This window comes from Eschrichtius robustus, chromosome 1 (genome assembly GCF_028021215.1).
Source record: "Eschrichtius robustus isolate mEscRob2 chromosome 1, mEscRob2.pri, whole genome shotgun sequence".
NCBI classification, from domain to species: Eukaryota; Metazoa; Chordata; class Mammalia; order Artiodactyla; family Eschrichtiidae; genus Eschrichtius; species Eschrichtius robustus.
Window position 1 is genome coordinate 196,864,369 of NC_090824.1, and position 27,042 is coordinate 196,891,410.

The following is a 27,042-nucleotide window of genomic DNA, read 5'->3' on the forward strand; positions in this document are numbered from 1 at the left end:
AGTTAATTATCTCCTACTTACAATTATTGTTTTCTGACAGCCTTAGGTCTAGTGATTGTAGAAGATTGTGAGAAAATAAAGATGGTTCCTGCTATAAACTTCAAACGTATCTCTGACAGGAGCCTATGAGCTTCCATAGGCCAGGCCTCCATGGTGCTGATGGAACTTCTTTGGGTTGTGAGAAATAGCAAGTCATGTGGCCCCAGAGCTGTCCACAAGCATCCCCCCCGAACTTCCCAGATGGGCTCCCCTGCACGTCTGTTAATGACTGGCTCAGATGTCGCTCTCTAGGCAGAGTAGAGCAAGTGGCAGCATGGTGAGAGTCAGAATGGGGGCTAGAGGGCCTGAGTCAGAGCAGAAACATCAGGAAAGTTTGGGAGGGTTCAGTGGACATTGCTGGGCCAGAATATATTGGTGCTGGAGTCGGAAGGAGGAGGGAGATGAGGAAAGCAGGGGGTTTGCATCCTCGGCAGCCTCCTGCTGTATTTGTAACTAAGTGCAGTCGTCCATCAAACGAAGTCCATCCTGAGAACCATAAACCAAGAGTCATAAACTGACTAAGCCAACTTGGAATGTTCCCAAAATAACTCTCAGGCTACTTAAAAATCCTTAAAGTTAGCCCACGAAACATTTCACCGTAAGGAACTTGGAGTGACTTTTTCTTACCTTTTTAGGACTGTAGTAGCCGAGGGCTTTAATTCTCCCAGTGCAGCGTCCTTGGTGGCACTTTTAGAAACTATGAAACCACGTGTATTTTACTATCTCAGTCCTCTTTGAATGAAAGAGAGCTTTACGTATTGTGAAGAAGAGACGTGAAAAAAGAAAAGTCACATCTAAATAAATAAAAATCATGATTTGATATTGTTTACTGGACCACAAACTGATTGAAGGGCAAAGATACAGCAATACATGGCCTTTATAATGAATGCCTGGAGTTCTAACATGTGACACTGCTCGTTGAATGTTTTACATTTTAAAAAATGGACTAAATTAGGCTACAAGGCAGACTTAGGCCTACATTTTTCCCTTTTTTTGGTACCAAACAATTTGTAGCATTCTGTAAATTATTACTTTCCAGCATTCACAAATTTCACACAGACATCTAAATGCTCAAAAATTGCCATCCATGTAGCCCTTTGAATGAAAAGCAGGCGAGGACTGCAGAAGGAACTCAGGCTTTCAGATGAGATAGTTGGATTTGAAGATCACCTCCATTGCTTGTGGCCCTGGAGAAGTTTTTCTGAAACTCAGTTTCCTCATCTGGGAGGAATGGTTGTTGCCGGGATTAAATTAAATGCAAAAATCTGTGCATAATACACAGCACGGCACTTCGCAGACATCCAAAGTAGTAGCTTTTATCATTTCATCGTAAGTCGTGCCATGTCAAAGACAAAGAAGGACCTGGAAGAGGAGAGTAAGGACATCTTTACACCTGTGTCACTCACTCATTGCCTTCTTCTGAAATGTTATTTGAAAACAGACTGCAGACACCAGGGTGAAATGACACAGCCTTAGAGTTTTTAAAGCACTTTTGCATTACTGTCCGGATAACGAGATGCTCCTCTTCTGTAAGTTGGTATTTATTGGCACTTTAGTCTACAAGCTAAGTGGCAGTGAACGTTTAATTCTGTGTCAAAAGGTAGACTACCAGGTACAGGTAGGTGGTTTACCAACCACCCTGAGGCTACGTAACGTATACTGGATGGGAGGTACCAGAAAAGGCAGAGAACCAATCTGTTCCCTTTTTCGTTGGCACAGGAGAGGGAGAAGCAAAGGCTGATAGAATTGTGTGCCTCTCCATCACGTATCCGGTCCTCCACAGCTACAAGACAAGTTAGCCAGGAACCCAGGTAGAAGGAGAGAGCAAAATAGACTCCGACTAGGGCACTGGCCTGAGAATAAAGTTCCCAGGATATGAAGGGGATCGACTGAAAAGAAAGACAGTGGAATTAAGGGGGCCATATTTTCTCCTCGGTATCCTAATGATTCTGTAGAGTCGGATGAATCTAAATCTGAATCTGAATTTGGATTTAAGTACCATTCACAATAGTCAGTCCTGATGGGACCCTGCCTAGGGCTGAGAGCCATCTTTATATTTAGGTTTTCTGCCTTTCTTCCCCTCCAGCCATGATCAAGCCTTTCAGACAAACCTGGGAAGCCCTGGAGTTTTAGAGGGTGGACAAAGGACCCCTCGAAGCAGGGGGACCTATGACCTGGGGCAGGACCCGCTGCTTGGGGCTCGCGGTTACTTTCAGTCCTGGGGTCTGGACCAACTTCGCTTCCCTCAGTGCCCAGAACACCTTCTGGGTCCCAGCACGTGTTAGAGCTCTGGTCAGTCACCACGGTCCACTCTGACCTGGTGTTCTCATGAGGCCTCTGTAAGGACCCAAGGTTTCTGGGCTCTTATTTGTTCTTGCGTCTCAGGACTTTGCTTTATCTTAATAAGGGAGCAAAAAAAGAGAGTAAATGGCCACTGGCCTCAAAAAATAAATGCCCCGAGCATCCATGAGAGTCACCAATTGTTAGGATGGACGACATGAGAGGGAAGTGGTCCCAGGGCCCTGATGAGAGAAGTGATACTGGAAAACCAAAACAGTACGGCAGGCTTCCGGACCGAAAGTGAGCCAGTGAGGGGCAGCCAGTGGGGGGAGAGCCCTGAATGACGGCAGGAGAAAGTCCTATGAAGACCTTGAGCATATACTGAGTCGGCCAAAAATGCAGATGTCAACTTAAATCAGGATACGTTTGATGAAAAATAGTTTCATGGGCTTAAAAATTCAAAGAGTCTGTAAGGGATGTTCCCTTGGGACTTCAGGTTGCTTTCAAAGAAAAAGAAGCCTCTGTGTCTAAGGGCTAGCAAAGAAAATCAGAACTAGACAGATCGGACACAGCAAGCAGAGAGGGTCCTATACGCAGCATGAATATGGGAAACCATACCGTTTCTCATACCTGAGAGAATGTGAAAGGGTCCATGCTGGAGAGAATTCTTGGCTATATCTTGAATATGAGAGTGGTTTAGCATGCATCCCGTGGCAGGCATTAACCTGTGTTAACTAAAGAGTCCATGCTGGAGAGAATTCTTGGCTATATCTTGAATATGAGAGTGGTTTAGCATGCATCCCGTGGCAGGCATTAACCTGTGTTAACTGAAGAGTCCATGCTGGAGAGAATTCTTGGCTATATCTTGAATATGAGTGGTTTAGCGTGCATCCCGTGGCAGGCATTAACCTGTGTTAACTAGTTTGGTGTGAGGTGTGTTGCAGTGCAGAGCACAGGGGAAACCACTGGTTCTGAGCCTTAATAGATGAGTGACTATTGGGAAACATTCATGTACGTATGGTCGTTCTTTTAGTCTAGAGAAAATGCTCATGTGCTGAGCTCACTCTATGTACCAATCAGTAGCCTAGCCTTGGAAACACGCTCCGTGAGATTAAAGGAATCTGTTCAGACCACGCTCCCTGTAAATGAATCAACATTCAAACCCAGGTTCATCTAAAACCCTCTGTTCTTGAAGCCACATGAGTGGAATTGATGTAGATAATATCTTCCATATCATAGATGTGCTGCTTAAGCTAGATGGAGCTGAAGTGAGTTCAGTGAATCAAAAATGACGTCGTCGATTGATCCCCTTTGGTCAGCATCCTGCCTCTTTCTCTCAAGCTGATAAGCCTTCTTATCTTCTCTCCACTCTGTCTATTCTCCATTCTAAGTTAGAAATATAGTTCCTGAAGTAAAGACATTGAGGGACGGGGTTCTGCTTTCTTCTCTCCTACCCGTATGCTCTGTAAAGCTGATTCCTGTATGAAGCTCCTTGTCTAAGGGGAGCATGGTTGATGATAGGAGGTGAGCCAAGAAGGGAATTCCACATTCTGAATTGAAGTCTTAATCTAAGAACATAAAATCATTGTCTGTGGCCCCGCTTATTATAGGCTAACCTTTACCACCCCTTTATTTTTTTTTTCTCAGTGTTCCCTCTTCCTACTCCTGAAGAGTCTGAAAAGTTGGTCTTTGGATAAAAGACAAGAGATTTTCATGGGATCCTCTGTAGAGATGTACATTTAAAATTTATGTCTTCCAGTGGTTAAAAAAAAAAAAAAATATATATATATATATATATATATATATATATATATATAGGCTACACTTAAGCTCTGTATCTTTTTAAAATTTTTTAAAAGGTCCCTGAGAGAGACGAGAGATCATGTCATAGAAAAAAATCTTGGATTTATATTTTTGGGATCAGAAACTCTCTTGAATAATGGATCAATATACTCAAGAAAATGCTATTTCTAGTAGTAAAACTGAGTCTGATTAAGACTGCATCTTATGGAGAAAGGCACCAACATATACTGCTGCTTGCAGTTTAAAATGGCACAGCCCATCTGGACAGTAGTTTGGAACAGAATTTTAAAAGGTCTTGATAACCCATGGCTTGCTCATGCTACCTCTGGGAATGTGTCCCAAGGAAAGAATTCTAAATAGAAAGAGGCTTTTCATACAGAGATTTTTCAAAGCAGAATATTTATCATAGTGAAAAAAATTTTAAACCCAGATGTCAAAAAAAAGTTTTGAATGGTTGAGGTAATTTTCTAAATGGTAGATTTTTTTAAGTCTATCATCTGTTAAAACCAGATGCGTGATAAGTGGCTCAGCCCTCTCTTCAAAATATGCCCTCAGTTATTTTTGTTTAAAATAGAGAATGATGCCCTAAAAAAAATAAATAAAAATTTAAAAATTAAAAAAAATAAAAAAGTGTATCACCTGAAAAACTACTATGTTAAGAATTGGGTAAAAATCGGGTAAGAATTGGGTAAAATATTAAGATTATAGCTATGGGAATCAAAAAAATTTTTTTAATTTCAGGAAAATATGGAAATACTATCACACTATCAAGAATTGTGTTTCAGTGGTAGAACTATAGGCAACTTTTATTTCTATTTTTTTTTTTTAATGTCATCCACTTTTTTTTTTATATATAAATTTATTTCTTTGTTTTTGGCTGCATTGGGTCTTCGTTGCTGCGTGTGGGCTTTCTTTAGCTGCGGTGAGCAGGGGCTATTCTTTGTTGCGGTGCGAGGGCTTCTCGTTGCAGTGGCTTCTCTTTGTTGCAGAGCACGGGCTCTAGGCGTGAGGGCTTCAGTAGTTGTGGTTCACGGGCTCTACGGCGCAGGCTCAGTAGTTGTGGCGCATGGGCTTAGTTGCTCCGCGGCATGTGGGATCTTCCCGGACCAGGGCTCGAACCCGCGTCCCCTGCAGTGGCAGGCGGATTCCTAACCACTGCACCACCAGGGAAGCCCCCACTTTTTTTTTTTAAGTTTTTTTTTTTAATTTTATTTATTTATTTATGGCTGTGTTGGGTCTTCGTTTCTGTGTGAGGGCTTTCTCTAGTTGTGGCAAGTGGGGGCCACTCTTCATCGCGGTGCACGGGCCTCTCACTATCGTGGCCTCTCTTGTCGTGGAGCACAGGCTCCAGACGCGCGGGCTCAGCAATTGTGGCTCACGGGCCCAGTCGCTCTGCGGCATGTGGGGTCTTCCCAGACCAGGGCTCGAACCCGTGTCCCCTGTATTGGCAGGCAGATTCTCAACCACTGCGCCACCAGGGAAGCCCTATTTCTATTTTTTTAAGTTTTGTATTTCCATATGAGGAGCAGCCCCTCTTATATTTTTAATAAAAAATCGTAAGGGATGCCAAGAATTGCATTTCATGTCTTCAGTCCACTTCCTGTCTACTGTGCCCATGTCTAGAACCTGGTCCTGCTTTCCCACTCTGCATAGTGTGCATGGATCTGAGTAACTCCGTGGCTCTTATGAGCTCAGTCCTCAACCCAGACAGTAGTCAGCTAGAATGGATTAATTCTGAAGATTCCGAAGTGAAGATGGGCTCTTTCTGTTCTAATTCCCTCTTGTCCTTCGTGAGCAGTCCCGATGAAGAGCTCTTTGAATAGGAAGAACCTGCTCAGAAGAAATCCACTTGCCCACAATGCGAAAGAAACACAGTGCCAGTTAGAGCAATACCTCTTTTCACCGTTTCTGAGTTTGCCTGTTTTTTCACCTTGTGATTAAACAGGTGTTGCCTAGATAGAGGACAAATATGTATCTGTATATTTGCAAAGCATCAAATAATGAAGGATAGCTTAATGAATGTTATCATCTTTAGTGGCTGAGTGAACTCAAGGAGGAAAAATAATAGAATAAAAGGTCATTGCTTTCATGATGCCCGGCAGCCATGAATATAGAGTTTGTAGTCATAAGATATATTCCGTGGTTCTTTCTTCATCCAAAACATTGTACTTTTTGGAATTATGCCATTTATTATTAATTAAAGTACATGTTTGGGGTGGAGATGGCAGTGGCTAAGTCTTTTTCACTGAAACACAAGAATTGGGCATTTCAATCCTGTGTATTTTTCCTGATTTCCATTTGCTACAAGCTATTATGTTGTAAACTCATATTTCAGTAGTTCATCTTCACCTTCATTACTTGTAATGCTTTCAAAGAGCACAGCGGCCTTTTTCTATTTCGGAAATGGGTAGTATATATAGCTGAGCGCTCGAAGGTTTGTAAATACTAATAAGCTGTTTTGTGATAAAGAACCAAAGTTGGGAAAAGCAACAAAAGTGACAACAGTTATTCAGTGTATGTTTGTACTTTGAGGGGAAAAGAGAGGGAACACTGTTTTTTCTTTTTTTTAATTTTTTTCTCCCTTTTCCCATTTTAGACAAAGCCCGTTGCATTTGCAGTCCGGACAAACGTCAGCTACAGTGCAGCCCATGAAGACGACATCCCGGTGCCAGGCATGGCCATCTCATTCGAAGCAAAAGATTTTCTGCATGTTAAGGAAGTAAGGAGAATAATTGGAATTTCTGTCCACATGAATTTTTTACCTTGAAGCATCATTTCTTACTTCTCATTGCTGTGAAATAGCATGGCGTGTAGCTGCGGTTGGATAACATACACATGAAATCAGTGCCTCTCAAGCTTTTCTAATATAAATATAACCTTTTTAAAGAAGAAAAAGTCACAGGCCTCTTGGAATAACCTCAAGGCTCCCCTGGGCTCTGTGACCCAGAAATTGAGAACCACTGCAGTAGACGATCCTTTTTTTATACTTAACCTGTACTTTTTGTGTTAATGTTTAACCTTGACCGTGTGTCATTTTCCCCTCGTGTCCCAAGTTTAACCATCTGGGGAGGGTTTAATAATAGTATCTAGCATTCATGATCTCTCCTCTCTGCCAGCAGGGTCTAAACTCAGGCCACTTTTGCCCATTCTCCTTCTTTGGTGGTAAATTTCTGCAGGGGAAGGGGAAATGGATGCAATCAGAGCCAACAAGGCAAGAAACAGATATCAGGAACATCCCTTTTCCACCATGCCAAAAGCCTCCACTTTTTGTTAACAATGACTCAATCTGTAAATTGGAAAAATTCACTCTTAATTAAGGTTTATTTTGAGTCAACATTTATCAAATGCCTGCTTTGCAGAACACTGTATGAAATGGCCAGAAATTCCCCTTACATGATGTTCTAGGTGTGTGAGTATGAGGTTTTCTTGAACCTGCAGGAATTTACAATTGGGGCTCTTCCATCTGGGGGACAGTCTCTCCTAGGGAACATTTGTAAAAAAATTTTTTACGGTTCTAAGGATTTTTTAAAAAATTTTATTGAAGTATAATTGATTTACAATGTTGTGTTAATTTCTTCCGTACAGCAAAGTGATTCCATTATACACATATATATATTCTTTGTAATATTCTTGGAGAGGGAGTAAGGGAGGGAAGGAATGGGAGTTTGGGATTAGCAGGGGCAAACTATCATATATAGGATGGAGCATATGTCGGTTTAACTGCTCAGGCACTAAAGGCTGTAAGCAAGAGGTGATAACCGCCAATGAAAAGAGACAAGAGAATGTAGAGCCTGCCATTTCTTTAACTTTTCAAAAGAGCTGTTATTTCTATTTGGCCAGGAAGGGAAGACAGAAAAAAATTTCTGAAGTATGGCATGCCTAGAATCTCACTTTACAACAGGAAGTTAGATGAATCCAGGCTCTCATCCCCAAGGGCTGATGCTTAGAGAAGAAGGAAAAGAAAAACAGAGTGGATATTCTTCTTTGAAATGTTCGAGAACAGGCTTGAAAAATACTATTCAGCCGAGGGACATCAAACCGTATCCTAAAGATTTAGGATAGGTATTCCAGGCACAAGAGAGAAATTGCCAACATCCACATAAGTGGAGAAGTCATTTGTGAACGCCGGACTGTGGTCATTATAAATTGTAATTGCCATAATACTTATCTCCAGTGAAAATGGTTAATGGGGAAGAAAAAGGATGTGAAGATTTGTTTAACTTCTGTGCACTGATTTTAACAATTTTGATTTTCCGTTTAGAAATTTAACAATGACTGGTGGATAGGGCGATTGGTTAAAGAAGGCTGTGAAATCGGATTCATTCCAAGCCCAGTCAAGCTAGAAAATATGAGGCTACAGCATGAACAGAGAGCCAAGCAAGGGAAATTCTACTCCAGGTAGGAGAAAAATATCAAGTGTTTATGTCAGAGTTCAGACTGTACTATCATTCGTGTACTGTCAGTTGCTGTATTCTACAATCTTTATTATGTGTTAAAAAGCAGACTGGTGAGAGCATCACAAATCCTGCATTTAAAAAACTTCATCCAGCCTCTCATTTTCATCCCCTTCTGGAGAGAGTCAAATTAAGTATTATCATGAATGAAAAGAGCTAAGGTCATAGAGTATTAAATTCAGGCTTCAGTGCAGAGGAAATTCTGAAGTTTAATCTTTTGCTGAAAATACTCTGGCATCGAGCAATCCTGGTGACTAATCCCAATGTCCACAGCTGCCTGGCATGGCCGAAAGACGTTTCAGAAATGACCATCTCAGATTTCAGCAAAGAGCAGCTCTCGTGGTCTTTTAATTTCATTTTCACTTAAGAAACTCAATTTTCAGTACTACCCACTGCTCAACACTTAAAGGGAAACTTAGTAAATTGTCATTGCAGATAGCAATTAGACGAGTTATGTAATAGGCTGGGGCCAAATGATTTTTTTCCTGGGATTCTTGAGGCTGTGTGCCCCTCACTAGAATAATTAGAAGGGCTCCTCAAATATGGAGTGAATTTTAAATTGAGCCCCCTGCAGACAAGTCCAAGAACATGGTTTGCTTTTCCCTGTGAAAGGATGTGTTACTGGCAAGTCTTTTCTTTAATGTGAGTAGCTAGCCTTCTGTTTTCTGAAGGTTACATTTTATTTTTTTCCACAGTAATGCAAAATCCTTTGTCAATGACCATATATCAGTGTTAGCAAGAACTTTTCCAAGTGCCCACAAACAAGTCAAATAGAAGATGCTTTGTGGTTTGGAACACCCATCTTCATTCACTAGTATTTTATAACTCTCAGGCTCTTTTAGTTCAGATGGATTCTTCCCTTTTTCAAGACCTCTAGCCCATATTTGACTTGTATTAATCCCTGGGTTATTGAGGACCCTCAGATTGTGAATGCATTTAGTCATATAAAAGTAGATGCGTGTAGATATACAAAGCTTGGGCATTTTTCTTGTAGGACGTTGTAGATCTGATACCCTTTATTTGATTTCTAGTCTTGTATTGGCTTTATTGTATCTTTTTCTATTCTCTGTATTGATAGTGGTTTCTTAATACTAGTTAATAAAATCTTTCTGTGCTTCTTCATATACAAACTGAGAAAGGAAAACTACTTCTCAAGGAGTAGGATGGGAGACATTTTTGCCAAATTGTTAAGAAGGCAGGGTTTCCTTTGCCTCCCAGCTGGGGAATCCCTGGTCTAGCCGTTAGCGATCAGCTCAGCTTTATAAGAACCTACAGGAATGGCAGGTATTTGGGCCTCCTCTTCGCAGATGAGGAAACAGGCTAAGAGAATTTAGGGAACTTGGCCAAGGCTGCACAGCAAGTAAGGTAGAATCAGGATGTAAACAAAATCAATCTGTCTGTAGCTTGACCTCAGAGGCCTTTGTGCTGTGAAATCGTGCAACCAGGGCCTGACCAAGCAAGCACAGAACAAATCGTTATTATTATTGCCATCTGTTATTATTTACTGTATTAGCCGTATTGTTTTGCTATTGCATTTTTTCCTTAAAGAACTATAAATTATCTGTATTTGCGTAGTGTAACACCTCATACCTGTTCTAAGGAATTCGTTTACCTTTCCTATAACCATATTCATTTTCCTTTGATTTTCTGGATTTTATTTTGTCCTGTCTCTTTAACCTAAGCTTTTGCCTACATAGGGGAAAATACTTCTTCTTGTTTTCAGAGGTTTTTACATTTGTCTCCGAACATTTTAAATACACTTATGTTTTGAGGGCATAACTAGAATTCAGCAGTATTATAAAACTCAGATGTGTAAATTATAAAAAATCAGCAGAAATCAAAGGCAGTAGAATTGGAGCACAGCTCAAGAACATAGCATTTTTATAGAATTAGACATGAAGGGCAAATTTGCATTCTGAACGTTTTAACTCTTTGCAATGTTTGTCACAATTTTACACAATTCAAATAATACTTTGACTGTTACGGAAATTCGAAGAGAATGTAAAACAAACCCAAGTTTGAACTGGAATTAGACTTAGCAGTTTAGAAAAAGAAAAAAAAAAAACTTGTGGAAGAAAATGCTTTGGTCTTGGTAATGGGTATTCTTGTATAACTGCCAGAAATGGCTTCTCTAAATACCACTGTTTATTACTTTTACATATCATCTGGTATCCTTATTAAACGTGCTGGGATATCTTTTAAGAACCTTAAAAAGATACAGAGGGCTCCTGGTTCTTGCTTAAAGCTTTTGATGGTTGTCTTTTTTATACATTAAAATGCCAGAATGGTAGCAGTAAAATTCAGCCTGTCACTGGTATTTTAGTGGAACTTATATTTTCATACTAATATTCATGAAATAGTAAATACATGTATATATTTACAAAATATTAAATATGACCCTTGGATGCATAGACACTGTAGCGGATTCTTTCCACTAGACCCTGGCTTGGCTATGACAATAAATATTTGGCCATGAGACTGTCTTGCTGAAATTCTGTGTCACTCTTTTAAAATGTTCCTTTCCATCCACCTCTATGAAGGGGCCGTGTGGTGTATTATTTAGCACGCTGGCCACTGGTAAAAACATAAATGCCACTGTTCTAATATTAACCCCAAAGTTTCTAAGACATTGAAGCGTGTCTTGGATTAATGGTAGAATTTGGTAGTTCTGAAGTATACGCTGTTCAGATGGTTCCTAAATGAACCAAGCTGAATCCTCCACGTTCAGCCATGCTTGAGGAATGTTCCAGATACACTCTGAGGGTTAAATCATAGAACACTTTCTCGTGTTCCCTCGTGTGTCTTTTAAAGGTTGGCAGGTTTTAGCATAGCTGTGTTGTTGGGGATTTTTTAATAGGTTGCTTGTAAAAACTTGAATACTTTCCATCTTAGTACACTAAAAAAGAAGCCAGCTAAGACAAAGGAGCAGGAACCCAACAAGAGTTAAACAAGAAGTTTGGCTGTTAGCCTGCAGGTTTGTGCACTGCTTCTGAGAGTCTTGAAAATAAGAAGCAGAGGAAATCTTTGCTCTTATCTGTCTGGGATCCTGGCAGAGAATTTGAGGACTGCAGCAAGTACCCAAGTTTTCTTCCATTCTCTCAGGGCCTTTTCAAATTAATCCTTGAATTTGCAACAGAGACCTTGACACGGCTGTGTCGAGCACTCTAGGAGTCTCCACTGGGAAATTACTCTTTGCCTCCTTGGAGGCAAGACAGATTTAAAGTTCAATAAAAACATAATGAGTAATCATGTTTATTGAGCATTACAAATGTTTTAATCTCCGAAATAAGTGTCAGTTGTAATATAAATTTTTGCTTTACTCCAGTAAATCAGGAGGAAATTCATCATCCAGTTTGGGTGACATAGTACCTAGTTCCAGAAAATCTACACCTCCATCATCTGGTAAGTAGGTAGTAAGTGCTGAACAGTACATACTGCATTTCATGCTTTCCTCCATCTTTACCTAGTTGTGTGAGTTTCCATAGACTGAATCACTAGGTTAACCCTTGAGATGTTCAAAGGGATCAGAAATGAGAATGGCCACCTGGAGGTAGGAACAATTTGGGCACCTTTTTTTCTGGCTTTGAAAGAAAAGAAATGGTGTCAGTGTGTTCACTGCTTAGATGATCAAAGTGATGAGCGGATTTGACTTTCTAGCCCTGCCCTCCGCCATGGTCCCCGGCAGTGTCATGGGCAGTAAATGGATGAACATCCACCTACAACCACGCTTGTAGGAAGAGTGAGTACTGTTTTCTTTCCAAAGTGCTGAAGAAGGTCACCAACATACATGTGAATTTCAGATAAACAATGAATAATACTTTTAGTATAAGTCAATATTGTACAAGACATACTTGAAAATTTCTTCATTGTCTAGCTGAAATTCATTAACTGAATTTGTATTTGCTCAATCTGGCAACTCTGCCATTCTGTGTTGAACTTGGACTTCTATATACATAGGAGATGAATTGGTCGAATTGGATGAAAACCCATGATCAGAGTCTTAGTTTGCGAAGAGGTGCAATTGAGAGTCAGAGTAACATGATAAGGGTTGGCCAGTGGAGCTTTTGTGTATTTCTAGGAAGCTGGAAGTGGGAAGAGGTCAAAGACAGAGAAGCATGCATCTGTGGAGAAGTCAAGGAACAACGTAGTTGCAATCTGACTGCCTTAAGAGCAGGATCCCCCTGGTTACTGACGATCGTGCCTTGTTCCTGGATGCTGGCAGCTTTTAGAGACAATCCCGGGCTTCTTAGTAAAAACTAGAGGACCTGTGGAGTGAGCAAAATCTGAGCACAATAAGAAATAGTTTTAGAAGGCATCCTGATTTCCAAAACCATGTACTTACAACTAGCAATAATTCTGAGTTGCCCAAAATTAAGTAAAATAGTATGTTTGAAATGAAGCATCGAGATCCTTTAGGTATGATGTGAGGTTGATGTCTTCTCTTGATGGCTGGTGAGTAGATATTGCCTGAATGCCCAGGCGAAAGGGGGCTTATCTCTGCTCCTTCTCAAATGGGTGGAGTTGCAGGGATTATGATACAAACCTTATACTCTTCCTCTATGTCTTCAAAACTGTCCCGGAGAGTCCTGAGGACTGTCACGAGGCTCCAGAAATGGGAAAATGCCAGTTCACATTGTGATAAAGTAGCAGCTCCACCCCCAGATTGTCAACCCCACTTCCGTCACCCAGGAGGGGTTTTCCATTCCCTTTAAGCGAAATGTAGCCTTCTCATCGTTTCGGCCGCATAACGAGACCTGGCACGTGCATCTTGAAGGATAAGTTAGTGTGTTTGGAAAATAACATTTCATTTTTGTAGCCAGATGTTAGTCATTCCTAAACATCAAGTTCAATTAAGAGTTTCATATAATACAGATGATTTTTTATTTCAATGTCCTGAGATCAACCATAGTGGAAAAGAATATAAAAGAGGATATAGATATAGATATATAGATATATAGATATATAGATATAGATATATATATGTATAACGGAATCACTTTGCTGTACAGCAGAAATTAACACAACATAGTAAACCAACTATACTTCAATTTAAAAAAAGACAAGTTAACTACGAATTATGTTCCTTAAAACATGGATAATTTTTGTTTTTGGAAAACAATCTCTCCATCATCTTTGCCTTACAATGTGGAAGTGTTGACATTTTTACTTGGTAAAAAAATAAAAACCACAGTGTAAAGAAAAAAAAGAGGTTGTAAACTTCACTCCCGGAGTTTTATACAGAGACAGGACTTTGGAATCACTTTTCTGAATCCCAAGAGTAGAAAACACTGTGACTAAGTGAACAGGAAATATTAACCAACTGCAAAATGTATAATAGGTCCATCAGGCTCCTGCTATAACTTTCGTATCAATACTACAACTTACTTAACTGAAGACATCAGAAAATTCTACAGAGAGAGTCCTCCATCCCGCCTGCAGGGAAACCTGCCTAATCTATCAAATGTGGATGGCCTCCGATTATCATTATCATCTTTGTTTCCCGAGGCCCTACCTACGATTCACCTCACTCATTGCGAGACTAAAGAACAGAAGCATTTGCCCGGAGTAAATATAATTGGAGGTTCTCCAGGATGTGGAAAAGGAAAAATTTCCACCTCACCCCTGGGGAATGAGGTAGTAGCTGGTTGCACAGCGCATGCCCCATACCTACACATGTGTCTGCACGCGCTGCCCCAGCATGCCACTCAACTCGACCCAACTGTCTAAGATTACGTTTAAATTTAGAGTTCAAAAAATGTTCCCAAGGGTCTCTGCCCAGATAAATAAATAAATAAATAATTTTTAAACTAAAGCGTGCTAGTGAAGAAAAGAAGCTATTTTTTAAAGGAAGCAGTTTTTCCCAAGTAAGTACTAAGGTTTGCCAAGGTATGCCAATGCAAGTATGAAATTAGAAAGGGGAACATCTCACATCTCTCAGTATAAGGAGAACCATCTGAGCCTAATAAAGTATACAGAACTATGAAAAGAGTTGAAGGTGCTTCTTAACGCATAGTAAACTTCTTTAACGTGTTCTGAAAGTAGCCAAATGTTTTAGGATTCTGTGTCTCGGGGCAAACCCAGATGCTTTTAGATTTCAGTTAACCAAAATCAGGACTAGTAAATTGCAAAGTCCTCAGTTTGGGATTTTGAGCCCTTGTGTCCAAATACAGGTAAATTTCAAACCTGACTCAGGCTATGTGAGGGGGCAGCCAAATATCTGGGCAATGGCGCAGCTCAACTTACTACGCGTTTCCACTCTTCCTTTAAATAAAAAACCCAATGGACAAATCATAAAATTCAGTTCATGAACTTTGCCATCCCAGGGTCCTGTCAACGCTGACAGGCCATTAGGTATCCTTAATTTCAGAGAGGCTCTCAAGGGGACTGTCCCTTGAATGTGGCCTTTATAAGCCCCATAAAAGACTAGAAAGGTAGAAGCATGTGGGAATTGACCACCAAAAGGGAAACTTGTTTGATTTGGCTTAAGGCATACAATAGGAATAATGAAAAACTGAGCCAGATCCTCTCCATCTTATCCAGGAAGACATGAATAACATGCTCCCTAAATTGGGATTCAAGGAAAAGCATCATCGGGTGGTATACAAGTCAGCATCAGTTCAAACCACTGGGCACATTTCATAATGTCTCCACTGTACAACACGTGCTGAACCTCTTAGCTTATGCAAAGGCATAGATGGGGCAAGGAGAAAGGCATATTTGCCAGGTATGCCTAACTATATACCTGAAATGAACTCATTCTGTTATGACTGTCACTGGAGGAAAAGCGTCCTTACCTCATCTTCATGCAAGCAAGAGCTGACATTTGCAACACTGTGCTAACAATGTCAGGTGTTCGCTCCATCCCGGCGTTTCGACCTAATCAAACGAAGCGGAACAATTCAACAGGAGAGCCTAGTTTTCGAAAGGCTGAGTGAATCATCTAATATCCGTAATAACTTCAACACTGAAAAATAACGTGATGCCTGTCAGATGATCTCCAGTCATTTGGAAAGGTTCAGGGCGGCTGTCATGAGCACCAGGGCAGCTTATGTTTCACAGGGAATGGAAGCTAAGGTTTTGCAACTCTGAGCCGTCCGTCCTTTCACAATAGTCATTTGGTCCTTAAGTCTCAATGTACTGTGGTTTTTGTTAAAGAGAGCTACTACATGTGTGATATGATGCTTTCCTGGGGCGAGTAGATTTCTTCTTCTCTTCTTCTACTTGACCTCACCTAAAGGACACAATAATTTTCTAGTGAGCTCAGCTCTGTAATATCTTCCTGAATCCTGACACTGAGGACACGAGCCCACTTGGGAAGCTTAGGGAATTGGATGAGGGCACCGGGATTGCGGCAGGACCTCGGCCGGAGAGTCGTACAGCATCACAGAGGCAGAAGAGCTAGATTCCAAGTTTTCACCAAAAACAAGTCCCTTCAACTCTGAGAATTTCTTTTCAATCTTGAAATATAAGAGAGTTGCAGTTGATTTTCTCAAATGCCTTCCAGCTCTGATTCTACCGAGTATCAAATTCTCTACTGATCGCGTGTGGATGCACTGTATAAACCTCACAGTGAGATGCTGGATCTTTTTTCATTGGAGACTTAATTCTCCAGTGCTCTGTTTTCAGGGCCCGTGAGTTATAAAGTTGAAAACACGTGGAACCACAAATCTAAACCCCTCATTCTCCAGATGAGGAGGTCGGTGGCATATTCTCTCGGGTCTACCTGCCCTTCTGCACTGCCTCTCATGTAAACCCAGTGAGTTTATATAACATCATCGGGAGGCGCCTTAGGTCGTTGTATAAGATTCATTTCATTTGGACATCATTGGATCCAGTGGTTTCTAATTAGTCTTCAATCAGGCCTGCCTCGGAGGTGCCCACATTATCGTGAAATCATTTTAATCTGGTCCATCCTGGTCCCTCCAGAATCATTTGCCTTGTGTATAACTTCTTTGTGTTGCTGGGTTTAGGATTTTCTATTCTCTCTTTCCCTCAAGAGCCTGTTGTAATTTCGGTGAACCTTTTCACACTGCCCTTATTTTCACACAAAACCGAGCGCAATAAGAAATCAGAGGCACAATGTGATAAAGGTTTCCCATGTAGTTGCTGATTATCTGAAAGCTGGTTTAAGCTCTGGGAAGAAGTGAAGGTGTTCTGTCCTGTTACTCATAGACAGTTGATTTGGAAAATATCAATATTATATTTGAAACAAAACTACAAATTAAAAACTCGTTTCTCTGAAAAATCTTACTCGAGAGATTTAGCATGAAACTGATGTGTCCAAGCACACAGATATTATGAGAGCATCTTTCTGTTTGATTTGATTATGTTCTTCATGTGCTTTACCTTGAAATTTTACTTTGTTTACTGTGCTGAGCACTCATGATAGATCTCTGACTGTGGTTAGTTTTGTTTGCTTTTCGTTTTATTTTTTTGATAACCGATTTTTCCTCTCCTGTCTACCTGATGATTTTTGAATTGTTTGTCTGTATATAGCTATAGACATAGATGCAACTGGCTTAGATGCAGAAGACAATGATATTCCAGCAAACCACCGCTCCCCTAAACCCAGTGCAAACAGTGTAACGTCACCCCACTCCAAAGAGAAAAGAATGCCCTTCTTTAAGAAGGTAACATGAACTTCCAAGCTTGCGTCTGTCCACGTGCTCGACTGCACTACGTCACATTTCTAGTCCTGTGGACTGTCTGCGTCCTTGATAAAGCCAATAACATGCATGCTTTGTTATTCTTTGTTTCTTTTCCATGCTGCTGTAGCTAAGCAGAAGCAGAAATCGGTAAGTTCAGATTGACATAAGCTGTGTTTATCCTGCCCCTGGCATCATTAGCATTCAATCCCACAGTTTTATTCAATACAATCAGTTCTGTCCTATGAAAAGAACCTACCAAGCCGCTAACTGAGTCCATGCATTTTCCAACCAACTAAATTCAGTGAGTGACCTGTGAAAGCACCATTGCAGTACTTAGCCTTTTTGATGGAATAATATCTACCCCCCAAGGGCATTCGTTCCAACATTCAAGGAACGTCAAACGCTGACACCTCCATGAAATGCACCTCTCTTGTGCATGCTTCTGTCTCTGTCTCTCTTTTCTGCAGAAATTTAACTGATCATCAAGCCTATTAAAACCATCATTAGATTCTGATTTATGATATCCAGATACATAGCTTGTACTAAAACATTTTTTTCAATTCTTCAATTTTTAGTTTAGTCAGCATTTAGACTTCTGACGCACTAGGTGCAAAATCTGCCGATGAACAAGACCAGTGGGAAACTGCAGGCTTGTTTTGGCGGTTTACTGTGAGTTTCTCCTATTGTCATATATAAACCCTCCCCCGATGTTACTCAGACCTCAGTGTCCCCCATCGGACGGCGGCGCGGTGGCTATGCATAGAGCCTTTGCCACTGGCTGACCAAGATGCTACCCAGTGATGTTCTTTGTCTCCTGACTGGAAACTGGGGTATTGCTGCGCTCCACGGATTCCAAAGTCTGTTTCCTCCAGCACATTTTGTAGCTCCAAAGCACTATTTTCTAAGGATACCTCCCCTACAATCCCCTTCTTTCCTTCCCTTCTTTTACACACCACTGCCCACCGCCCGCTGTGCTGCGCTGTCTTTTTAGAGTTATTCTTTGTGACGTCAGCAAGTCCGGCACAACCTCTCATGACACGCAGGGGTGGAGTAGAGTCTACTCCCCCTTCAACTGTCCACGCCCTGAGCTCTTCTCTGTGCACAAGGATTCTGCCCTGTGGAGGAACTCTGAGTCATCAGTGAGGTGTCAGATGCTGAACTGTGTTTCGGTTTTGTTTTTTTTTAAGTAAATTATGGTTGCTTTCATCATGGAAGACCTAGCCACTCCAGGCACAAACTGAGACACCTGGATTTTTGTGTGAACACCGAGAGCCCCAGCTGGATGTCCATCTACGACAGTGGGTCCATTTCTGTGGTCCTGTCTTCTTGTCACGGCTAAAACATGCAGCCACATGACTACCAGTGTTCAGAGCAGCAGAAACCTAGAAACTCAGCATTGCTCGGCTGCTCTGGGCTTTACAGAACAGCGACAGGAACGAAAACCACGTTCGCTGACAGGTTTTTGAAGTTTGCTGACTCTTAAATTCCAAAATTTGAAAAATGTTTATCGTAGTTCTTCCACTAAATAATTGGAACACATTACACTTAGCAGGAAAGGATAGATAAAAAGGATGGTGTCATGACCCATAGAGCACAAAGTACCAATATTCCATCAAATAAGGTAATTTCTGCTACCCTACTGATAAAGAGGCTGATTGATTACCAGCATGGGTGACACTTTGCTAGTTTGCAGTCACAAATCGAAGGAACCCAAGACCTGTCCAATACTGGGCCACTGCATATTTAAAGACTTGAAATAAAATTTCTTGGGAGCTGTTCCTAAAATGCGTGCAACTTATAACAGTGGAAAAGGTATTCTTAGACTGCATAGTTATAAGGACTTGGTTTCTAAACACTTTCAACATGATCCCAGGTGGTATAAATGCAATAATTTCATGAATTAATTTGATGAATTAATTTAATGTAATCATTTCATGAATATGCTTATGATGCCTTCGGCACTGGTATTCATTCTTCTTATGTTATTGATGATGTGGTCAGCTTCAATGTAGAGTTCAGAAACCAAAAGAAACAAACTGAGATGCAATGATAAGATTGTTTTCCATGTTTTAGGTTGCTTTTAGAGTGGTGCTTGTGTGGCATTTGTGCTGTCACTGTATTATGTTTGTCTTGGTTTTTTTTTTCTTCTGTTTAAAAATGTATTCTACCTTGATTGTGTCTATTAAAATTCATTTTGAACACTAAAGTTTTCAGCAGTAAAATCTGACAGCACAGTCACAGTAATATTTTCTCGCCTCGGATTAGATTGTCTGTGACTATTGGCAAAAGCTCAGACGGAACTTTTTGAATTTGAAATGCTTTTTCATCCCCTCCCCCTTCCCCCCAGCGAGTTAAATTCGATCAAAGTCAGAAAGTTCGTAAAGGGCCATTTTAAGCATCAGTGACATGTTCTTGAGCACCCGCCTGGTGCAATAATGACATTCACATTTGCGATGTGTATCAAATTCTTCAAATAGTTCAGAGAAGATTTTTCTCTGGGTCTGTGTGATTCTTAAAATATATATTTTTTCAGACACTCTTCAATGCACGAACATTCCTGTCTGTCACCATGATTTGTTTATCCCAGTGTCTCAGGCCATAGCTCTTTCTTCTACATTTAAAAAAAAAAAAAAAAGTCATTTTTTGGGTCACTTTAACATTTTCTGCTATTAAAATAGCGGATTTTAAGATCATCAAACAAATGAGTTATCTAATTTTTGGAAAAAGCTTTATTTTCATTATTTTATTGGAAGCAGGAGAGCTGAAAATTGTTGCAAGTTTTAGAAATTGCTACAAAATTCGGTCCTCCCCCTGCTCTTCTAAAAAAGAAATAAATTATTGTGGGAGGGCATGAATTAGTTATGTAACAGAAGCGCCTCCTAAACGGTTCTTAAGAAGCATATGAGATGTGCAAGATGACAGTGAACCTTTTGAGGGCACGGAGGCCTGCTTGGATATATTATCACACACACGTGAACCACCTTCCCTCCAAGGCACATAAACCTTACATTGTGAGTGTTTAAGTTCCAAAAATCTCAAAATGTGAATCCCTCAGCTGTGAATAGTGATCGTGATTCCATCTACTGGAACAAGCACATGGGCTCATCTAAACTCTCACAGCAAAATAGAAACTATCAAGTATTTGGTAATGTTTTGAAATGAGGTTTTATCCAGGTAAGACCAGCATCTAAGACCCAAATTCTTTTCTTTGTAATTAACCACGGGAGGTCTGATCGCTCGACTCTTGAGAAAACTCAAATGCCATCTGAAAAGCAATATTAACCTCCAGTCAAGCCTATAAGCACCTCTCCTGCATGAGGCATGTTTCTGTCTGTTCTACCAACTGGCTTCTGTTCAAAAGCAGACCCTCCTGCTTTAGGAACGTCAGGAGCATTTTTTAAGGAGAGCCAGAAAACTGTAGAGAACTCAATCACTTCGAAACGTGAGGGAAATAAACCCACCCAGTCTCGGATTGGGTTTATTTAGAAAAAGAGGCAAGTGAAAAAAAAAAAAAAAAGGAAATGTCTGGAAAGGTAGTGCTTCGTATAGCAGAGTTGAGACAGAACAGGTTATACCTAAAATATTTGAGTTGCTGCTGCCTTTTAACCATCTGAAGGCATCTCCTCTCTCTCTGCAGACAGAGCACACCTCTCCTTATGACGTGGTCCCTTCTATGCGACCTGTGGTCCTGGTGGGCCCCTCTCTGAAGGGGTACGAGGTAGGTAGCTGCCCTCTGGAGTACCCTTGACTTTGCATGCTGAACTGCTTTGCAACTCCACCTCCCTCTCCTGACTCTTGAACTTAGAAAAGAGCTGGGGCAGCAAAGCATGTTGTTTTCAAGCCACAGTGTACCTTGCTACCTGTTCTGTTCTATTTTGTTTTCTTGGCTGTTGCCTTGTGAGCTACAGTTGACTCAGTCTGGAGACAGAGTATCAAATGGAGAGTGACTGAAACCCCTTGCAATGTCATTAATTGTCACTCCGAGAGTGAGTTTGGGGAACTCTGTCTTTTTGATTGTTACTGTATCAGAGCTCAGCAATGGAAAACAGGGGTGACCTCACATGCTACTTTTTCCCAGTGGAAAGCCCAGGTTTTCAGACATTCTTAAAGGTAGTAAAATTGTTTTATCATAATTAGTAATATTTTATTGTCTCTTATTGCTTACTCAATTGCAGGTCACAGATATGATGCAAAAAGCATTGTTCGATTTTTTAAAACACAGATTCGAAGGGCGGTGAGTATTTCAGAATTCTGGGTTTTGTGGATTTTTGTTGTGAAGGTGATGAAACCTGGGTGGGACAGGCATGTGATCCCAAGAGGAAACTCGCTTCTGAAGTCTCTGTGGTGACAGGAAGAAAGTTCCGTTCAGTTCGATCGGATTCAGTCAGTATTTGTCGTATTTGCTTGGCACATCGTCAGCTCTCTCTTCTTACACCTGCATCCGTAAGCTGAACTTGGCCAAACCCCTGCTGACGAATCTCACCCTAAATTCATGATCAGCTGGCCCTCAATGCTGCCCAGAAATCATACTCTATATGCCTCTTCCATGCGCTTTTCTACTCTTCTAAAAGGCTTTCACACCATTTCCTCTCTCATCAAACCCTTCTCCTCTCGAGCTCTCCCGGGAACTTGCTTCCTATTTCATTGAGAAAACAGAGGGAAACAGAGGAGACGGTCCAAGCGATCCCACCACCACACCCATCCCCCCTTGTGTATTTGCCTGAATGCTCTGCCTTTTCTCCTGTTACTGTGAGCAATGACCAACCCCCTACCTGGGTGCTAGATCCCATTTCCCCATCCCCACACCAACACAGCTATCACAGCCCTGCCCTCTCTCCTCGGCAGTATTTCTCCTTCTAATGGAAACACCATCAGCATATTAAAATGGAGTTGTTACCCCTTCGGCAAAATTTGACCTCATATGCCCCTCTAGCTGTCCCGTTTTCCTTCTTTTCTTTAGAGCAACTCTCCTTGAACAAGTTGTGTGTACTTGCTCTCTCCTGAGCCTCTTGAACCTACCCCAGTTACCTCCCCATCACTTACCCCAAACTAGTCACGTCAGATCACCAGTGACCTTCACGTTGATAAATCCAGGAGGGGATCTTCAGCCCTCCTCCTAATCGACATGGCGGCCTACTCCATCCTCTTTTAAATACTTCATTTGCTTGGTTTCTAGAGCCACACTTTTCCGGGTTTCTTCTGTCTGATTAGCAGCTCCGTTGTCTCCTTGGCTGGCTCTTCATCATCAGCTTGACATCTTGGAGAGCCCAGGGCTGTCCTTTGTCTTCTCTCCTCTATCCACACTCCCTCCTTTGGTGATTCCATTCGACGTTGGACTTTTAAATAGCATTTCTTTGCTGGTCTCTCGTCTGAATCCCAGACCCATATGTCCTACTGTCTGTGCAATATCATCACTGAGGTGTCTCATGGACTTCTCAAGTTTGACCTCCCAACTCCCCCCATCCCCGATCTGCCCCTTTCCGTCTTCCATCTCTCCATCCATACCTCTTCGTCTCTCAGTCCCAAGACCTTCAGCCCTGGAACATGGCCTCGTCCTTGACTGTTCTTTTCCCCTTACGTTCCACATCCAAATGCTGTTGTCTGTCTCTTCAGAATATATCAAGAATCTCCCCACTTCTCACGCATCCTCTGCTATCCATTTGGTCTGAGACACCATCGTCCCCTCCCAAGATTAGTGCAATAAATAGCCTCCTAACTTGTATCCTTGCTTCCAGCTTTGCTTCCTTCAAGTCTGCTCTCAATTCACGACCCTGTCACACTGTGAGCTGGATCTCATCACTCCTTTGTTCGGATCCGTCAGGTGGCTTCTCTTTCCCTCAGAGTGAAAATCAAAGTCCTTCTAGTGGCCTACACGGCCCCGTATGGTCTGACCATCCACATCCCCACCCCCTCCTTATGTTTGACTGTATCTCGTACTCCACTTCCCTTTGCTCATTCTCTTCCTGCCTCTTACTTCCTTGCTGTCCTATGAGTGTTCCAGACAGTAGATGCATGCCCACCTCGGGGCCTTTGCACTTGCAGCTCCTGTGCTAGGAACTTTCCCTCAGATATTCTCCTTGGTATATGTGCGCGCGCGCACACACACAAACACACGTTCTCTCTTCCTTCCCTGACTTTTTCCCCGTAACTCTTTTATGAGTTTTATTAATTAATTTCCTTTGTTGTCATTCTCCCACAATTAGACTATAAGCTCCACGAGGGCAAGGGTTTTAATCTGTTTTGTGAACGGTGGTGTTCTCAAGGCCTAGAACAGTCCTCAGTGTGAACAATGAATGGATGGATGTTGAAAGCATGTCTGCTAGAGGGATGCAGAGGTGTTGAAGCCATTCACCGTGTCTGCCTGTGAGGAGCTCATGTGTAAACCATAAACTGAAACCTTGAGCAGTAAAATATGAAGTGAAGGAAAAGACAGCTCGGCACGTATGTGTCCGAGGTACAGCAGCATAAAGGGAAGACGGATTAACACTGACTTAGGGATGTCAGCATCCAGGAAGCGTTTTAAATGGTGCCTAAGATTCTACCAAGTGAGTTAGGAGGAGAAGGTCATGTCCAGTAGAGGGTCTAAAGTGTGTGCAGCCATCAAGGTGTGACACAGCATCCTGGAAGCCACCTAGAGGTCTTCAGGTGAAGTCCCTAGGGTAGGGGGTGACCAGTAACAAAGCCAGGCCCATCTTTAGTGTGTCATGTTAATCAGCTTGGACTTAGTCCAGTCCTTTCCCTCTCCATCCCTTCAGCAGATACTTACTGAGCATATTCTATGAGCCAAGCGTCGTGAGACGCAAAATCAGACGACAGCCTTGGCTTCATGGAGTTTACTTAGGGTCTATTGAAAGGAAGCCTTGAATCGAATAACCAGTGGGCACCATAGTAAAGGTTAAGCCAACTCCTGAAGCATCAAAGATAGGATTGGAGTCTAAAATGGAAACTTCCAAATTTAAACTCAGAATAGATTATCGGGGACCTGGGAGCACAAAGAGCGAGGGTATACTTCTGTATTTTGAATGAGACAAGTTGGGTGCCTCTCTTCTCCACATTCCTTTTCTTCTCCAACCTGACAGTTACGAGTACAGTAGATGGAATCTGTAGGTTTCACTGTTCTTTTAGATTTCTCAGTTGACTACTTTCTTCCTTGACCACACAGGCTCCTACAACTGTTTCTGATTTATACTGACTTCTGGTCATGAGGTAGGAGATAGACAGGCCCCAGGTTGAGCAGCCGCATCTGGTTGCCCACTGCCCTTTGACAGACCAAAGATGGGCACAAGCAAGAGGATTGGCCAGAGACAACCCGGAAAACTGCCCCCATATAAGCAACCTCAGCCACCCCAGTTGCACAAAGCTCACGCCAAGTTCACCCGTGTGCTCTTCCACACGTACTTTGCTTCTAATAAACACTGTCTCTTTGCTGAATTCTTTCTTCAAAGAAGACAAGGACCAAAGTCCTTCTTCCAGCTGTTCCACAGCAGGAGTCAGGAGGGGAGGCGGGCAAAGAGGGAAACTTTTATAGCAGGATAAATATTGTTAGTCATCAAGCAAAGGACAGAGAGATAGAAAACAAAAAATAGAATCTATGTTTCAAGAAAAAAATAGAATCTATGTTTCAAAAAAAGACTTTAGAGTCAAAGTCTACCTAACCAAATGCTCCTAATTAGATATTTTTGTTTTTCATAACTTTATGAAATATAATTTATTTCATGCCAGGAAACACAGCTTGGTCCTTGGACCTTTGGCTTGATCCAAGGCTATCAGGCTCTGGCCACGTATAAAAGGCATACCTCTAATCGGGCCCATGTAGAGCTTTCACCTCTTTATTCTTGACTTTGTCATTTATCACCATTTGGAATTGTCTACACAAGTGTGCTTACCCAGAAAATTCTGCTAGACTAGGCACTTTGCTTTCCGTGCCCGAGTTTACCCACTGTCCTTTTCTAAATGCCAAAGATGGGGAAATGAGATGGGGTTTCCTGACTTACCACTTCTATTTCAACCTAAATTTTGAACTTGGAAGATAGATTCCAGCCATAGGGTGTACCTTGGACCCATGTTCTAAAGTATCAGCCATCCAGATTGATTTCATTTAAGAAACAAACAAAGGCAATATCTCAATGTTGTATCAGTCTTTTGTTTCTGGACAGAAGTAATTTCCATATGGCTTTATGAGTGGATCTGCCCTGGCTCATCTGAACTCATAAAACTGGAGTTCAACACTCTAGACCTGTGATCACCAATTAAAGATCCTCAAAGGAAGTAATAGGGTCCATAAGGGAGAATTTCAAAAAGCCGTGCAAAAAACTTTGACTTTTTTACTCAAGGCAAGACATCCAGAGTTACTGAATCATTCAGTGTCTGCTTTTGGCCAGCCAGACAGCAGCAGAGGGTGGAAATTCATCACAAGTATCAGGTGTGTCCAATTCTAAATAGACATGTAATTCTAGAAGGGAAAAATGAATGACTCCTGAATTATCTATTAAATAAACAAAATTTATTTTTTAAAAAAATGTAAAGCCCAAGAGGGAGAAAATAGGAAAGGAAGGGCTGGGGATGAAAAGATTCTTGACAGGAATTCTTTTCTGTCTGAAACCCGGTTAGGTTCATTTGTGGAAGCCCTGGAGAGTTGTCAGAATCATGATCCTCGTTGTTAAAATAGCATTAAGTGTGTCAGGTCAAAGAAGAGATGATGAATCATTATCCTTTCTGTTATGTGCAGTAGAGGAGCCCATTTACAGTCGGATCCACCCTAAACAACTGTGTCATCCCGTGAACAAAGCAATCTTCCTGTTCACCTAGTAGCACGACAGGTAAATTAACAAGAAAATCGGGGGCAAGAAGGAAAGCCACCATCAGTGATGAATTCGGTTGTCCTCTCCAGTGATTTTGAAAATGTCAGCTCTTGACACAGAAGCGTTCAGAATGCATACTGAATTCTGTAGGGATGGGTCCATGACCTTGTGTGAAGGAATATTCCTGGAAATCAGTCATCCTGGAAAACATTACATCACTTTGTCAGGTGGGAAATGTACTTGGATGTGAGACAGCTTCTTCTAAACCAGTGGTTATCTACCCTGGCTGCATATTAGAATCATCTGCAGAGGTTTAAAAACAAAAACAAACAAACAAAAAACCCACCAAAGACTTATATCCCACCTGTGATTAAGTGAAACCCAGTGTCTAGGATGGGACTTCATGTAACTGTAAAATCTTTTCTGGCAACTTCGATACACTGTGAGGGTTGAGGACCGCTCCTCTACAGTGAATTGTCCCCAGAATTTGGCCCTTAAGACATTCAAGGTCTGTTTTTTGGCAGAACTTCTAGTAATGACTTAAGGAGTTGCAATAGAACCGTGGCTGTCCTTCCACAGCCTACAGAACGAACCACGTAAGCAGTCTGGTTTCACTTGTGAATGCCATGGGAAGTCATAATGAAACTAAATATGTTTAAGTTGATGTGTTTAGTATCTCTTTTCTGGTTATCATTTTTTCCACGTTAAGTAATACTGTCATCAAAGTACAAAAAGCTTAATCAAATAGACTTACTTTTTATAAATAGGAGTCCCGCTCCACGATAAAAAGGAATGAACTATTGATACACACAACGTCGTGGATGAATCTCAGATCCATTATGCAAAGTGCAAGAGGTGCAGCTCCAAAGGCTACAGTGATGCTCTGGAAAAGGCAAAACCATAGGGATGGAAAACAGCTCCGTGGTTGACAGGGGAGGCGTGGGGCAGGCAATGGAACTGTCCTGCGTCATGAATGTGTTGGCGGATACAGGACTTTATGAATTGGTCCAAATTCAG

General features: G+C 41.5%; 2 protein-coding genes across 9 annotated transcripts in view; one reads left to right on the forward strand and one right to left on the reverse strand.

The window, feature by feature from the left end:
* CACNB2 (calcium voltage-gated channel auxiliary subunit beta 2) overlaps window positions 1–27,042 on the forward strand; it is a 416,172-nt gene that overhangs the window by 358,848 nt on the left and 30,282 nt on the right. For 3 of the 8 annotated variants that reach the window (XM_068562066.1, XM_068562073.1, XM_068562082.1), the window contains 6 exons: window positions 6,719–6,841; window positions 8,384–8,520; window positions 11,902–11,978; window positions 17,073–17,206; window positions 20,862–20,942; window positions 21,400–21,458. In XM_068562066.1, coding sequence (XP_068418167.1) covers window positions 6,719–6,841; window positions 8,384–8,520; window positions 11,902–11,978; window positions 17,073–17,206; window positions 20,862–20,942; window positions 21,400–21,458 — 611 coding nt within the window. Of the gene's footprint in view, window positions 1–6,718; window positions 6,842–8,383; window positions 8,521–11,901; window positions 11,979–17,072; window positions 17,207–17,351; window positions 17,372–17,831; window positions 17,894–20,861; window positions 20,943–21,399; window positions 21,459–27,042 lie in introns of all 8 variants that reach the window. The other 5 variants (XM_068562101.1, XM_068562115.1, XM_068562125.1 and 2 more) reach the window with 2 other exon arrangements.
* NSUN6 (NOP2/Sun RNA methyltransferase 6) overlaps window positions 25,758–27,042 on the reverse strand; it is a 111,939-nt gene continuing 110,654 nt past the window's right edge. The window contains exon 14 of the mRNA XM_068562150.1: window positions 25,758–26,225. The gene's annotated coding sequence lies outside the window, so the exon portion shown is untranslated. The remainder of the gene's footprint in view (window positions 26,226–27,042) is intronic.